General features: G+C 43.8%; 1 protein-coding gene across 1 annotated transcript in view; it reads left to right on the top strand.

The window, feature by feature from the left end:
• The window catches only part of CSMD1 (CUB and Sushi multiple domains 1), a 1,229,803-nt gene that overhangs the window by 1,054,315 nt on the left and 158,523 nt on the right, over nt 1-16,965 (top strand). The window contains exon 26 of the mRNA XM_045535313.1: nt 1,663-1,865. Coding sequence (XP_045391269.1) covers nt 1,663-1,865 — 203 coding nt within the window. The remainder of the gene's footprint in view (nt 1-1,662; nt 1,866-16,965) is intronic.

Genomic DNA, 16,965 nt, shown 5'->3' on the forward strand with positions numbered 1-16,965 from the left:
GGAACATGTTAAATGGCTGTTTTCAATACTTCCGGCCAGTGGTTTCTGGGCTACTTTGATTTCACTGCGGCCCAGAGCAATTCTGGTTATATATTGCTATGACTCTTTCTTTGAGGTAATAGAATACCCCAAAAATAGTTATTATTATGGGGCACTTGGGTCTGGAAGAGGTTTGTAATGTTAACATATACGCTATAAAGCATTTACCAGAGCCAAATTTAATTAAAAGTCTAATCACAAGATATTGTAGTAAATTTAGCCCCATTAAGAGTTATATGTAAACATTTCTCTAAGGGACCCCGTACATGAAATAGTCCCGTGCTGAGCACAGCTGTGATTTATATGACTCTGCATTTTTTGGCATAGGAGACTCATGACACTGAATATTAAGGCAAATTGAAAAATTGTCAATTTGCAATTATGACATGTATACAAGCGCACACATGTCAAATGGTATTTATTATGCAATTACTGTGAGCCGCAGGAGCTGTACTGTGTATAGTTTAGAAGTATGTACAGGCGCACACACACATGGAAATTATGACGATGTCAATGGGAGCAGCCTGTGGCCACTTCAGAGCGTGGGACGAGGGAGAGCACAGGTGAACTGGTGATGTGGAGGGAAGAATGGCTTTATTGATAGATTTTATTTTTAGAAAAGCAAATAGGACAAGGTGTTAGTATCAGTGGCGGTAAGAAAATACACGTCTGCTATATTCTACACTACTCTCTATATTGCGTATTTTACATTGGACATTTAAAACACACCACATATTTCGTGCTTTCTGTAGGGTGAAATGAGCATTTTCTTTAAATATGTAACATGTGCAAAATAAAGCAGTTGAGATTTGTGTGCAGTTTCTTGTGGGTCATCCACTGTGAATTTATCTCCCTAACAATGGATGTGCGACAAGTAGTCACTTAAAAACTATAAACCGACTTATCCAGGAAGAGCAGATTTCTGTTGCTGTTTTACCTAAACTCTTTTATTTCTTTCAATTGCCGTAAACGGGGCAGCAAACACACCACCGCCTCTGAATGTGAGTGCAGAGATTTTTAAGTTGCTCCGGAAAATATCTGTAAGACTAACAGATGTGTGTTAAAATGTTACCAAGAAGGGAGTTTCTGCCTTTGTGTTGGTATTTCGAATGATGCATTTTTCTTTTCAGAAAATAAACATTTTTAGAAACGAGGACAACCTAAGAGCAGACCGTCGAGATACAAGCAGAAAACCTGCTTTTGGTGCAACCACTTTGCGAGCCCTGGGTGCTGCCACCGCGTGGGCATTGCAGGAGCAACACCGGCGTGTGTTAATGCTTGAGCCGGCTTGGAGCAAAGCTTTGTCAGACCCTCTTCGGCTTGTGCGCCTAGAAAGCTTTGCATGGTGAAAGGACCCGGTAGCCTCTAAAGGACTTGTTTTATCCTTACGTAGATAACTCAGCACCCAGCTCAGCTATCTCTCTGCGTCCCTTTGTGCTATATTCTACTGTGTGCAAGTGAATTAATTTCTGTTTGCTCAGCCTTAATTGTCAGATAATACCACGGCGCTCTTTGGTGGGGTTTCGTGAGCACTGAATGAGCTTGTGCACATCACGACCGACCTCGTGGCTGGGACACGCTGTCATCGCGAGTAACCGCACCCGCTGTGCTCTCTCCCCGCAGCCTCCACTTCATCGTCTTCGACACGGAGACGGCCCACGACATCCTCAAGGTCTGGGACGGGCCGGTGGACAGCGACATCCTGCTGAAGGAGTGGAGCGGCTCGGCCCTCCCCGAGGACACGCACAGCACCTTCAACTCGCTCACCCTGCAGTTCGACAGCGACTTCTTCATCAGCAAGTCCGGCTTTTCCATCCAGTTCTCGAGTAGGTGGTCCGGCTAGTTCTTCGTTATCTGCACGTCACATCTTTTTTTTTTTTTTTAATTTCAGCATATTACAGGGTACAGATGTTTAGGCTACTATGTTTTCTTTGCCCCACCTGAGTCAGAGCTTCAGACGTGTCCATCCCCCAGACGGTGCACACCGCACCCATTAGGTGTGAATGTAGCATCCCCTCCTCCCCCTCCCCCTGCCTGACACCTGGTGAATGTTACTTCCATGTGTGCACTTAAGTGTCGGTCAGTTAATACCAATGTGATGGTGAGCACACATGGTGCTTGTTTTTCCATTCTTGTGATACTTCGCTTAGTAGAATGGGCTCCAGCTCCATCCAGTATAATACAAGAGGTGCTAGATCACCATTGTTTTCTGTGGCTGAGTAGAACTCCATGGTACACATATACCACATTTTATTAATGCACTCATGGATTGATCGGCACTTGGGTTGTTTCCACATGTTTGCAATTGTGAATTGTGCTGCGATGAACATTCTGGTGTAGATGTCTCTTTTATAGAATGTCTTTTGCTGGTGGGACTGCAAACTAGTACAACCTCTGTGGAAAGTAACATGGAGATACCTCAAAGAGCTAAAAGTAGAACTACCGTTGGATCCAGCAATCCCATTACTGGGCATCTACCCACATCAAATCTTTGCTGTAAACATAGAACTCTATTTGTGCTCTTAATTACATCCGTTATGGGGATGCAATTTTTGTTGAGTGTAATTTGAAGTTTGGGAAGTGCATATTGTGGGGGAGAAGAGATTTCTTTTCTCACCCGTCCCTGGGTTTAGGGCTGAGGCCATAAACAGAAGGCAGACAAGAGAAAAGTGTAAACAAATGTCTGTGGTGAGTTTGTGTGACATGGGAGCCTTGGAAATGAACACCCTGGGAAAGAGGAAGAACTAACTGTGTATGTTCAGGGACAGCTGCGCAGCAGGGTGACTGGAGGACCAATGGATGTGACTTCACCTTAGCAAGGCTGTTTGCTCGGACTCCTCTCTAGGCTTCCATCCCTTTCCCCGGTTACAGGGAGGCTCCCTGGGGTGGTGGTTTTGTAATGTGGCTCAGAGGCAGGTCAGGGAACTCTGTTACGGGAGCGGGTGAGAGTGACCACCCTGCTCCTATGATTTCTCCAAAAGCCAGGGCTTGATTCCAGAGTAATGTGTCCTGAACCCATCTGTATCAAAGGAATGGTTGGTCTTAGGAGATTCTGTTCATCGTAAGATAGGGACAGGCAAGGAATGTGTCAGATTTCAGTCTGAAATGCCTGTTCTTGGCACGCTCATGGCCGGAGAATGACCAGATGCACCACAGTAAGGCAGGCACGAAAATGAGATGTATTGAGGAGAGAGAGATAGGATTGTAGAGCAGGAGGAGGACACAGGTTCACAGAGTGTGATGCATGTGCCACGGGTGACGACCAGACCCACGGTCGCAGCCAAGGGAGGGCCAAAGGAAGGACAGAAAAAGGGGCTGGTTATGGGCTGTGTCTTGCTTTATAGGTTCCAGATTGGACTTTGCTGTGGCTCAGACGTCACCGTGGAAGCACTTTGATTGGACAGTTGAGAGTTGCGAATGGGTTGTTCTACGCATGCGGGTTTTTGTAGGTCGATTTCTGGACTCCGGGGCACCTGTGCTGCCTGGCCCGTGGGCTGGAGTCCTCTGCGTTCTTGTGCAGCTGGGGCACTAAGCTGATCGTCAGATCTGTAGGGTGTTCCCTCCTCCCCCAGGTGTGGCAGTCGCCCGGTGGAGGATTAGGGCGGGGCAGGACCAAGACGAGGGGATGGGACCCTCCCTTGTCCTTCTTCCCAGGTGGGGCAATTGCACCAGGGCTACAGCACCCACTTTCATCCCCGGGAGACCCAGGATCCCTCCCTGTGTACCAAACAGATCTACTTTGTTATGTGAAAAAAAAATATGGCTTTTAAAGGTTTCAATTCATCAGTAAACATCTAAACTTGGGTGCAAGACAGATGTGGGTCTCTAAAAGAATTTAAGACTTATCTCCGGGGCCCTGATAACCCAGTTCCAGTGCCAGGTTCCCGGGTCGCCCTGGATGACTGTGTGTGGCGGAGTCTCTGGGCCACTAGCCTGCTACGCAGACGCGCTGTGACTTGTCTGCTCTCACCTCCCTGTGCAGAAGTGCCCGGCGTTACTCCCGCCCTGGCACTGAGGTTTCAAGTAGCTAATAGAAGAGAGTGACCTCCGCTGAATTACTAGCGGGAAACCACATTTGCACACCTGAACTATTATCTCCTGGAGATCGGTCCCGTCTTAGCTGTCCAGCCCATTTTGAATGAACGGTTTCCTAAGAAGGAAGAGCGGTGATATTCTGTGGCAGTTCAACCTTTTAGTGCCCTTCACACAGCACCGTGCAGAGATGCCACATAATTCCGTAGCACGCAAGGTCAGCTATCGTCATAAAACAAGTGGAATTTGCACACAAACACATTCAGACTCAATTTATCTCTTGGCAGGTCACCGGCAAGCCATATTTAGGATTTACATAAGAAAACTGACTTAGGTCAATTTAATGCTTTAAAAGGTTGCTAATAAAATGGAGGTCATAGTCAGCACAATCTTTTTACCTCCAGTTTCAGTGCGCTTTGAAGCGGTCGTTTGCAAACACGTGCCTGTGGAATAGTATTTGTACATGGTGATAAAATTTTCACTGGTCTGTGGCAAAAAATATCAAAGTAAATGTGCTCCCACTATCCTGCCTTGGGGGAAAAAAATGTCCTTCATTTTACGATTATATCACTTTTGCCTTTTGTTGTGATCTAAAATTTCCTTTGTGTTCTGAAATGGTGGCAGGATGCGACGGTCGGTTTGTGACTTTTTGTCTTTTGTTTGGCAAAACAAACAGTTAATAAGATTATGAGGTTAGGCTCATTTTTTCCCCTTTCCATTCTGTATGCTCCTGGCATATTTTTTATAGATTTTATATTTTAGTTACAGGTTCACTGCAAAATTGAGTGGAAGGAATTCACCATAACATCGAGAGGGATGTACAGAGAGTTTCCAGATACCCCCAGCACTGCACGCACAACCTCCCCGGCATCAGCACCCCCAGAGTGGTGCGTTTGTTACAATCTATGAACCTATATCCACACGCCATTGTCACCAAAGTGCATGGTTTCATTAGGGCGCATTTTGCTGTTGTCACCAAAATGCATGGTTTCCTTAGGGCTCATTCCTTGGGCTTGGACAAGTGCGTGGTGACCTGCGCCCACCACTGCAGTTTCACACAGAGTCCTTGCGCTGTGCTAAACATGCTTTGTGCTCCACCTGTTCACACCCCACAGCAGTAGGTATGCAGTCTCCCGCCATGTCTTTTCATGGCTTGAAGGATCATTTCTTTTTAGCACTGAATAATATTCTATTATCAGGATGGACCACAGTTTATTTACCCATTTACTTACTGAAGGACATCCTGCATGCTTCCAGGTTTTGGCAATTATGAATAAAGCCGCCATAAACATCCATGTGCAGGATTTTGCACAGGGCGTAAGTTTTCAGTTCATCTGGGTAAATACCAAAGAGCAGCTTTGCCGAGTCATGTGGCCAGAGTATGCTTAGTTTTATTCTCGGCCTTTTTTAATCTTCCCTTTTTAAAAAAATTGTTGTGGAAACCCAGAAATCTTTCGTTTTTCTGTGTTTTTTTTTTTTATGATTCTTTCTTTTCAGAGAACATCATCGTCATTTGGATTAAAAAAAATAAGACCTTTTATTATAATTATTTGAGGAACATAGACATTTTTCTTCTTCTCCTACAATTAATTAATAGATTAATGTTCAGGAAGTAATAAATGTGAACACACCCATAAAAGCTCCTATAGAAGTGAAAGTTCCTTAATTTTCTTTCATCCAGTTTTTCATGTGTATTAATTGGAACCATATAAAATTGTCATTTTTATAGGTTAAAAAAATGATTGAATGTTGGTGATTCCATAAGGTTTAACATAACAGTTGGATGCGATCCATGCCCCCGGCCCTGCTAGCTAACGAATCCCCAAGTCACACTTTGCGAAATATCATTTCAGGGGAGAGAACAGAATGTTGACTCTGAGGCTGTTTTATGGATGATTTTTTGCAAGACTTGTCTTAAAAAGTTTATTGAAAGGAAAAAACAAGACATAAAAAGCATCGCCCAGACTGTGACTCAGGAAATTTGGGTTTCTGTCTTGACGGCTTATGATTCGAGACTCACCTTTCGTCTCTGCCGTTATTGCTTTATTTATGAAATGAGATATATATATTGGTTTTCAAGGACATTTTCATTTTCCAAAACTCTGCCTCCTGTGCCACAAATCTTCCCTCCGCTGCCCAGATCTGCTTTCTTCTCCCTAATCTGCCCTGTGGCTCTGGGGGCAGCCCGTGTGGACCCTGCCGGGGACGGAGTTGGTATGTGCGTTACCATCTTGTCACCGTGAGATGCGGCGTTCTACGCTAGGAGGACGAGCCCCGGGAGCTCACGAGGTCCCCTCACCCCGTCAAGGGTCCACTGTCCTGCCAGCTCCGCGCAGCGTGTAAGACGGGAGGACGTGAACTGACTACTGCAATTATGTTAATTGTAATCAGCCTAACACTTTGCATTAGCGCTTAATTACCACTTAATCATGCATGAAATGCAAGGAAATGGAGTTCAGCACACAAAACCGACCTTTACTCCAGGGGTTAAGCAAACGTCGGCTGAGCTGTCAGTGGTCCTCCCTGTCGGCTCCCAGAAAGTGGCTTTGCAACAATGTTGCATTCTCAGATTTTGTGAGATTGGTTTCTCCGTAAATAATGGTAGTGACTTGGCAGCTACATGGCATGGCTCCCCAATTTACTTTGTTGATGGATAAGTTAATAGGCGCATCTTCATTTTTAAAAAATATTTTGTTGTTTATGACAGGAGAGGCTTTTGGTGCTGTCAGTTCCTGAACAGGATGGGACTGTTTTACGGGACAGAACCAGCCCTAACCCGTGGCTGGTGGCTTGAGTTCCTGAGCAGAGGCAGCCCCGGGCAAGTGTGGCTGGAACCTTTGCCCCTTGACCCTCTCGGAACCCTCCTCATGGGCCTGGAGGAGAACGGGCCGTACGTTCCTATGATCAACCAGTTAGGCACATGGATGGCGAACAGCTCAAGGCCACAGGGAGGCGTGTGCAGCTTTGGTCCTGGGGTCACCTGGACCATGGCAGAGATACACAGAATGTGCGTTGAACTGATGGAAAAGAAGATGCTGGTCCAGGTGAAGTTCGTGTCTCGGATTCTGTGGGATGTTGGGATTTTAGCTGGGATTCCTTTTCTCTGATATTAGCAAGATTCACAACAAATGAAAGCACAAAATGAGACGTGTAAAATGGCACCTTTTCCTGTTCTTGCGGATGTTACCTTTAAGTCTTGTCTTCCTCTTCCTGCCCTGGAGATGCAGGTTTCCTGGGAGTCGGCCTTAGGACATCTGGTCCACTCTGCCATACTCTCCCTGAGCAAATTCTTTTCTCCCCAGGCCTGAACAAAGGTCTGTGAGGTTCAAGACCCCAAACGTCTCGATTTCCAGCGCACTCCTGTCCTGTGGCTGTCTACGATGCCAACTAGACAAGCGCATTTGAACGTCTTGCAGACATCTCGAAAGAAAGCAGGTCCAAAACTGAGCCCGTCTCCACGCCCGGTTGCCAAAGTAGCGGGTCGTGACCTCCAGTGAGATGGTGAGACCGATGTCACCCGCGTGTCTCTGTGTCACAGGGGCTGCCGCATCATCACCCGGGTCTGCACCCAAATGGGACCCGACCTCCAGGGCTGTTTTGAGGGTGCAACTGCATCGACTGATGATGAAAATCCACCTTGGCAGGGAGAAAACCAACCAAGCCCCTGCTTTGGGGGGAAAAAAAAAAAAACTTCTCTAGTTTCTAATTTACATTAGAGTAAAATCCTGACTCTGCAACGTGACCTCAGATTGGTCCACGTGGGGCTTCTGGCTACTTCTCCGTTCTCATACTCCTTCCACTCTCGGTCGCTAACATGCTTCTCCCCTGTTGTTTCTGAGCCTTCACGAGTGCGGGTCCCTCTGCCTGGGGCTCCCGCCTGCTCCGGTTCACGCCAGGGCAGGTGAAGGCCCGTCCTGTGAGCAGACTTCTCCTAGCCGGGGAGTAAAGCGGAACCCCTTTTGTAGGATCCTCGGGCTTCCCCCTTCGCAACGTTCGCCACAAATTATTTTGATAATGTTTTGGTTGTTTCTGACTGGCCTAGTTTGCAGAAGCCGTGGATATTTTGTGCTAATTACTGCCTTTAGTGTCTCTCTCTCACATCCGACGCTAGATAGGATCGTGCCCTTCCTTGTACTTCCGTTAGTTCCTGTGTATGTGCCTGTGTTTGTTTTCTGATTATTTCTTAGTGTTTAGTTATTGGTTCTAGCAAGAATGTGAATTCTTTAAATGAATTAATCATTATTTTTAACATCTCTGCTCTGATATTTCACACCCCTTAGGATGGTTCCTATGACAAGAGCAACCACGCAACAGATGTGTGTCGAATTGCATTTTAAAGTGACTTACAGATGTTTCCCCCCAAATAACTCAGGTTCTCACTGAGGCAGTTAGAAAACTTTTGAGGTACAGATCCCAGTAATAAACTTGGCAGTGTTTAGCGTTATTAGAGAGAATACAAGCTGTCCAGATGTTAGCAATTCCATCACTGGGACATACAAGAAAATATATGCGTAGATATATTTACTTGTGTTATATATAAAATAGTCTTAGGCATAAAACTCATTTGAACCATGACAAACTGCATAATAGAAGAGTCCAATGTATACACACACATAATATTTATGTAATTCTTAGACAGAGCAGAGCCACTGTTCCTGGCCTGGGGCTTGGCCACATTCTTCCCAGCTATGGGACCTCAAGCGTGTGCAGTAAAGTCTACTAGCAATAATTTCCTGTTTATTTAGGCTAGATTAGGACATACGCTCTTTTTACTGCCCCACAGCTTGGACGAGGACTGCCCTCAAAGGTGAGGGACACAAAAGCACTTGGATTTCGACGTTTCCTCCCAATATGAGGGACTGTTATTATTTATTCTCAGTTCTAGAGACACGTTGACTCATGGGACGCATTGGGTGGTAAATGATTCGGTCTGCAATTCTCAGATTAGGTTTTTTTCCTCTCTTTGGCCTCCCAATCACCCCGCTCAATTCAAACTGACAACAGTAAGATCCTGCTGGCACTGGCGTGGCGGACGGCACCTGGGGCGTGAAGCTCCGGCTCAGGGATGGGCAGACGGTGCGGGAGTGAGTCTCACTGTGCCGTGGGTCTCTGCATGGCCCCAGCCACCTGAGGTTCTGTGCCACACTGCAATTGCCACTCGGCCCTTGGGATTGATGGAGAACAGGTGAATTTGCAGAGAATGTTTAATGAAAAATCCAGTGGTAATTGTTTCCTCACCTCAAGTCTGTCTTGTGTGGATACACAGCTTTGACTGTTCACACCTGTCGGAAAGCCGGGATCAGTTTGGTGGTTCCCGATGTGAATAAATGTTCAGAAAAGGATCTTTGGGAACTGAGGACTGAAGTGTTTAATTTGGTTCTCATTTTAGTTATTAAAGAGACTAAAATCTCTTTAAATAACGGAATGAAGGGGCCTTTAGTTTCATGAGGATACAAACCAGAAATTTAAACAGTATCCTTACTATTAGGTGCAGTGTTCTAAAAATAACTGTAAATGGCATCCTATTTTTAAATATCAAAGAACAAGCATACTTGGTTTTCCCATAATGTCTAAACTTCACATGATGTAACCAACATTGTTAGAGTTTTTGCGTCCGAGAATTCACAATTCCTTTATTAAAGGGAGTGAGTTTAGTTCACAGTGCAGTCTTAACAACTTCATTGAGATCAGTGATTCAAGTACTGTTGTCAACACTGTTACTCTGTTATATTTTTATGTTTTACATCAACTAATTTGAACAACTATATGGTACCAATCTTTCGGAAATATAGTTTCATAGCTAAAAAAATTAAAATATTTGTTTGCAATAAATAGAATAATAATGACTTGTAATTATTACCTACAGTGGACATTTATTACATCCCAACTATGTTCTCTTTCCAATAATTAATTATAAGGCTCTTTGAGTTCATCTGAAATAAACAAAGATCCAGTGCTACAGTATATAAATATGGGAATTAGAATACAACTACAAAACTTGACTGAGCAGGAGAAAAAGTAAAAGGATATTTCTCACAAAAAGTAAAATATCTGAATTCAAAAATGAAAATTTTGGGGGCAGGGGGGTTTATTGCCTAGCTAAATAGCTTAATATCAGTAAGTTTTTTAATATTTTATGTATTTTATCTTTTAATTTTTTTATCTTTAATTTTTATTTTTTTAATTTTTTTAAATTTCAGAATATTATAGGGGTGCAAACATTTTGGTTACATATAATGCCTTTGCCTCGCCTAACCCAAGGCTACAAGCCTGCCCATCCCCCATACAGTGCACTCCGCACCCGTTAGTTGTGAGTTTACCCACCCCCACCGCCCCCTCCCACACGCCCGGCACCTCATGAATATTACTTCCATGTGAGCACCTTAGTGTTGATCAGTTAGTACCAATTTGATGGTGAGTACATGTGGTGCTTGTTTTTCCATTCTTGTGATACCTCACTTCAAAGGATGGGCTCTAGTTCCACCCAGGGTAATGCAAGAGGTGCTAGATCACCCTTGTTTTTTATGGCTGAGTCGTACTCCATGGTATACATAGACCACATTTTATTAATGCACTCGTGTATTGATGTGCACTTGGGTTGTTTCCACACCTTTGCAGTTATGAACTGTACCGTGTGTTCCTTTTCATTGCTTCACAGTGTTCAGGGGGTGAATGTACCAGTTTGTTTAATCCTTCACTCACAGAGGGACCTCTTTGTTACTTCCAGTTTGGGACAAGTGTGAGTTAAGCTGCTATAAACAGTCATGAACAGACTTTCACGGGAACATAAGTTTTTATTTCTCTGGGATCAATGCCCAAGAATGCAATTGCTGAGTTGTGTTTAGTTTTTAACCGCCAAAATTTTTTTTCAGAATGGCTGTGCTGTTTTTTTATATTCTCACTGACAATGCATACGTGATTCTGGTTTTCTGCTTCTTCACTAATATTTGATATATCTACGTATAACATAAAATTGTCTATAATACTTGTAATAGCTAGAGAAAAAATATATACTTTAATTTTAGCAGCACTAATAAGTATACAGTGATATCTCTTTGCATTTCCCTCATGGCTAATGATTTTGAGCATCTTTTCATTTGCTTATTTTCCATCTGTGTATCCTCTTCAGTGAAATGTTTTTTCATGCCTTTTGCCCCATTTTATGATTGGAGTTTTTGTTTTTGTTTTACTTTTGAGTCTTGAGCATTCTTTGTATGTTTAAGGTGCTAGTCTGTTGTCAGATATGTGGTTTTCAAGCATTTTCCCCCAATCTGTAGCTGGTCTTTGCATGCTCTAAACAGCAAAAGTTTTCCAATTTTGATGAAGTGTGATATATCATTTTTTGCTTTCATGTTGTGCTTTTGTTGCCATGTATAAGAACTCCTTGCCTAGCTCTAAATCCTGAAGATTTTCTTGTATATGTTTTTCTAAAAAGTTTTGCAGTTTTACCTTTTGTATATAAAGCCATGATCCATTTTGAGTTAGGTCAAGGGGGTTTGTTTTTGTTTTGTTTTGTCCAATACTCTAGCACCGTGCACTACTTCTGAAGACACAGAGGCGGAGATTTGTCAAAAGTCTTTCTTTCCCTGAGCACTGGAGCTGTCATCGGCCTCTGCTCTTCGAAGGGGAGGGACGTCTCAGTGGACTCAGTGTCTGTAGATATTGAAGCCCTTGGACATTTTCAGAAATGTAAGGAAGAATGTTTATACCTAATTAGGTGGAACTTCATTGAATTCAGATCCACCTTGTTTCTTTCAGACTCTGGGCTTGAGCCGATGCACCCCATGGGTGTGAAGGTTCCTCTTTCTGTATGTTTTCTAAACTTTCTCAGCCAAAAAGTGCTGATGTGAATTTAATAAAACTCCACCTGCTGATTCACATCTATCTTGTGAAACACAAAGGCAATGAGCCTTAGGAAGCAGACTGTCCTGACCGGCGCTAGAATCTAACCCAAAACAGCCACGTCTCTGAGAAAATGGTCACCTGATAATATGCATAAAGACGTGAATTCAGGGTGGGGACCCAGATAATAAACCACGTTTTCAATTTTCTTTATTCAAAAACAAGAGGATGTAGGGTGACTTACTAGGACACAGTGCTACAAAATAAAAATAAAAAACATAAAATAACAAAAAAAAATTTAAAAAGAAAAAAAACACGAGGGTTAATGAGAAAGAGTTATGTAAAGACAATGCCATATAAATGCAAAGAATTACTATGTAACCACTGTCCTGTACCAGGGCCAGCGTATCTCTTCTGTAAAAAGCCAGGCAGGAGCTACTTCAGGCTCTGGGAGCCTGTGGTCCCACTGAGCTGACTCAGCTCCGCGGCTCTCGCGCAAAACCAGCACAGACGACACGAACGTGAATGGCCGTGGCTCTGTTCCAGCGAAACTTTATGAACCACTGAGATTTGAATTTTATGTGCCATAAAATAACATTCTTTTATTGATCCTTTTTAACCGTTTGAAAATGCCAAACTATTCTTAGCTTTCAAAATATAAAAACAGGTGGCGGATCAGATGTGGTCCACAGGATGTAGTTTGCCAAATTCTGTTACACCAGCGAAAGCAAAATCCGTGCCTGAGTGCTCTGAAATTTGCATTAGACTCACCGATTCAGTACATTTGAGGATGGGGTAGAATCTCCAAGTCTTCTCCCAACCCGGAAATCCTCTGCACAAAGGCAGAAGAGAAAGGAAAACACTTTCATCATGGAATTAACATTCAGCCTGTGGTGTGTGTCGCAGGCAACCCACTAGGAATTCGCTAAAGGAACAGAAACCGCCCCTTTCAGACTCCAGGGGGTGCGACCCCCGGCAGGCGGGTCCTCGGGAGACCCGGCAACAGGCAAGCACCGTTTCTCACACATGTTCGTCCAGGTTCACCCGTAATTGCAGCAACTAATTGGTTTTGTATGAAGGAAAAGATAAATGTCTCACATCCTTGTGAAAGGAGACAGCCGTGTGCACTGCAGCCGAGTGCTTGCGGGAGAGGTGGGCTCCTCTCGTCTCTCGAAAACCGGGAGGTTTTATCACCAGGTTCCAGCAAGCAGAACAAGGGCCCTAACACGCTGCCCCTGCCCCAAAAATGGGGAAAAAAGGAAAACGTGTCTCACAAGGGCCTCAGCAGCCTCTCCGCCTGCTAAGTAGCCCGTTATGCTTTCTAACCTCGTTTCAGACATAGTAGCTTCGCTTCGAGTGTTGAACGGTGTAGGTTGTGCATCACATGCGGGTTGTGATTTGGGTATTGGGTGTAACTACTTCTGTACGTGATGTGTGGGCGCGGCCGTGCGTGTTTCCCTGCAGACGTGAGACGCGCACCTGCTCAGGTAAGCTGCTCGGGTAAGCTGCTCGGGTGCAGGACACAGACGTCTACTGCTGTGAGCGAATAACTCCGTCAGCAAATATATTTTTAAATGTTATTTAAGAAGCACGTCAAGAGGATGTTATACGTTTAGTAGGATGTGTGTGGCCCGTATTCTTAATTTTTTTTTTAGCAAAATAGGGAAAGAATGTAACTTTGTATATAATTAAAAAAATGTATATCCCAGCGTCCCCAGCATCAAAACTGTCTAATTAGACAGAGACTGGCATCGTGGCAGCTTCCTGTCCCCCAACACTGTCCTCACTGCAGGAGACAGAGTCCGATCCACCCCTTACCGGAAGCGGAGCGTGTGTTTAGGTTGCTCAAGCGATGGGTGGGTCCAGCCGGTCGGGGAGCGGGGATGTTCCCTCGGATACTCATGGGCTGTGGAAAGTGCCTCTGAGACCTGAGATATTCCAGGGACCCCTGGGGACATTGAAAAACACCATATCCATCACCTGGGGAGCAGCACCGCCTTCCTCTGCGGTAGCGCAGGGATAAGACTGATGCAACTAAAGATACTGTTTTCCTTTTTATGGCAAGAAACTAGAAGCCTTCAGAGTCCGCAAAACCCCATTTGCAGAAAAAAATATTTAAGAGAAAAGGGAGTGAAATGTATGTGGTGGCACATACGAGAATACGGTCATAAAAGAGAGATGAGAACCTGCTTCACGATGACTCCGTGATAACCCTAAAAGTAGAAAAGCGACCTCTGACCCGAGCAAGGTCCCCGGGTGGGGCTTGCACGTCAGCCTGGAGCAGGCGTCCCCACCCTCCCCTGGGAACCTCTTCCCACCATTCACACCTAGAGGAGAATAAATGACATTTATTTTAAAGACCCAGCTGATGGGTTTCCTGTTGCATATTTAAAATTGTTTTCTTTTTCCTTCCTTGAGCCTTCGGGTTGCTGTTTTAATCCAGTCTGGATAACCCTGCGAATTTCTTATCTGTAATTCTAGAAGGAAAGGTAAAGGTTCAGGGTTCATTTCAATCTGAGGAAGCCTTAGTGGTTGACGTACTGATTATCTTGAGCGGCTTTGACAATATGCGAGCGGACGTGGACATAGCTCTGAGTATGTGGCGACCCGTCTCACCCCAACTCTCATTTCATGACTGACGCACGCTGCAGCTAATTACGTGGATGCAGTGTTTGTTTATCATACAGCGTGAACTTCATGAACACCTAGCTCTTGCACGCTTTATTATTATTATGTAGATGTTCCAAATGAAAATTTGGTTTAGAAGTAGGAAAGGTACTTTCAAAAGTGAATAAAACTCTGTACCATTAAAAGATGTATAACCATTAGTGCAAGCCAGGGTCTCTACTGATCATCTGTGGATCTTTATTTTGAAGGATTGTAAGAGGTTTTCTGGCGAAAATGTGCTCTACAATTACATAGATGTAGGATGTGCTGGATTAAACAATGATTTTAAAAAGTTTCTTTACGGTACGTCAGACAGCTCTGAGCCCTTAATCCCTAATGCACGATGGAAATCTCCGAGAGGGATGTAGAGCTCACGGGATTTGCGAATCTCACTGGAAATAGCCTATTAACTCCCAGAAAAGTGTCCCAGAACCTTGTCTTTACAAGGCCGATGTGTCTGATATGTCTGTTGAAATGCTTATTCACACACCAAATCTGTGAGGTTTTGTGTGAAGCTTCTTTATTGGGTTTCAAGTATCTTGGCTTTTCATAAATATTGAATAAAAGATTGAGACAGAGAAATAGTAAAAACATGTCATGGTTTTTAAAATTACAATGAGACCCTCATCCACGATCTCCTGCCTTCTAAACTTTTGTTTTTAAGTTAGTGTAATACAGTATGATATTCATTTTATTATATAAATAGTGCTATATTTAATACAAATATCACTTTATCATAATTATTTTAAACTCTCTACTTTAAAAAACCATTTTACTTCTGTATAAACTGTGGCGGAAATTATCACTTGTACATTAATACTTGATTGCCCCTGTGACCACTTGCTTGAGGAAAGGATGAAATTGCCTTTGAGCATGTGATATTCAGTCCAGTGTGCAAGATTAAACGTATAATATAATTGGCTTGTGATTATTTTTCTGAAGCCCCGAGAAATCTCAGCGAGGGAAGAACACAGGTAGATCATTTTATGGTTCTTGCTGTGTTATAGATACCCATTTGTATATATTTCAATACATCAACACATCATAAAAACCAAATAGAGAAAAATAGTGAGTGACTGAGACAGCGTCTGCCTGCAATTAGCTTAGAGAATCGCAAGAGAAAGGCAAGTTAGCAGGTTTTCACTCTTCATCTTCACAAGAGACTTCATAACTTAGATATTAGTCTCCTTTTTACTGATTGGTTAGCTGAAGATCAGTAAGCTTTAAGTGACTAATGATTAAGTACTAATTAAGTACTAATGGGACTGGAAGCAGGTCTGCCCACCCCGGCCCCTTGATGTTTGTGCCATGCGATGCTTTCCGATGGGGCTTTGATCCTGGGACCTGCACAGCACAACACTTCCTTTTGTCCTGAGCTGTTTGTTCGTTGCCTCCCCTATTGGGTTAAAAATCCCTCAGTAGCTCAGAGCAGGCCTTGCTCCTTTTATGCATCTCCTAACTCTCTGCTTAAATGGGTTTCATTTATCTAGCCACATGTATATATAAAACAATGCTCCAGAATTTATAAAACAAAACAACAAAAAATTCACCCCTTCTCCTTACCTTCAGTCTGCGAGTGGCAGGATGGCCAGGGTGATGCTGTGTATGTGGGGCCACGTGCTCACCCTCCTCTCTGTCTCTCTCACGGGACGTGGCGTTGTAGACACGGAGCCCTTCACAGAGCAGCGGTGCAGAGGAAGAGAGAGCTCAGCATTCCAGCCGAAAGTGCGAATGGGAAAAAAACAAAAAAAGACTCCTAAGCTTTAGATCTTCCTAAGTTTTAGTATAACACATAACACAGAACAGTTATAGAAATTGGAGAAAATAATCACTATTTCTGGAGGCCATTCCATTTCAGCGTGGCGGTGGGGTTTAGAACTCTGGTCGAAGTTCTGGGCTTGAGGGAGTCTTCACCAATGGGGAACAGGCAGGGTTGGTGGCCACGTGGTTTTAGGTCCATTGATGACGAGAAGTTTCACATGTGACTGTCAGAGCCAAACTTTACAAGGCTCCAGCACCCTCCAGAAGCCCTGTGACCAGCCTGTTTTGCAGATGCAGGCCTCTACTCACCTGATTTGAAATTATATACACACATATACATACGCACACACACACATATGTACACATACAAAAAGGGCATCATTTTCAGAGCTTTTTGTTAATATGAGGGTGGCCGCATAATTTACTGTCCAGCTTGGAATGTTTTTGAGAGTAAAAGGGGTGAATAATGTTACCAAGGCAACAGCACCTATGGGACCTACGGAATCCTCCTCAGAACTGAGCATGCGTCCCCTGCCTGCTACCATTAGAACGTCAACAAAGATTATTTGTTCCTCTTGGAAGGGAATGCTTCCTATTTTATTTTACTCAAAGTTCCTTGAGATT

The sequence above is a fragment of the Lemur catta genome, chromosome 22 (assembly GCF_020740605.2).
Source record: "Lemur catta isolate mLemCat1 chromosome 22, mLemCat1.pri, whole genome shotgun sequence".
NCBI classification, from domain to species: domain Eukaryota; kingdom Metazoa; phylum Chordata; class Mammalia; order Primates; family Lemuridae; genus Lemur; species Lemur catta.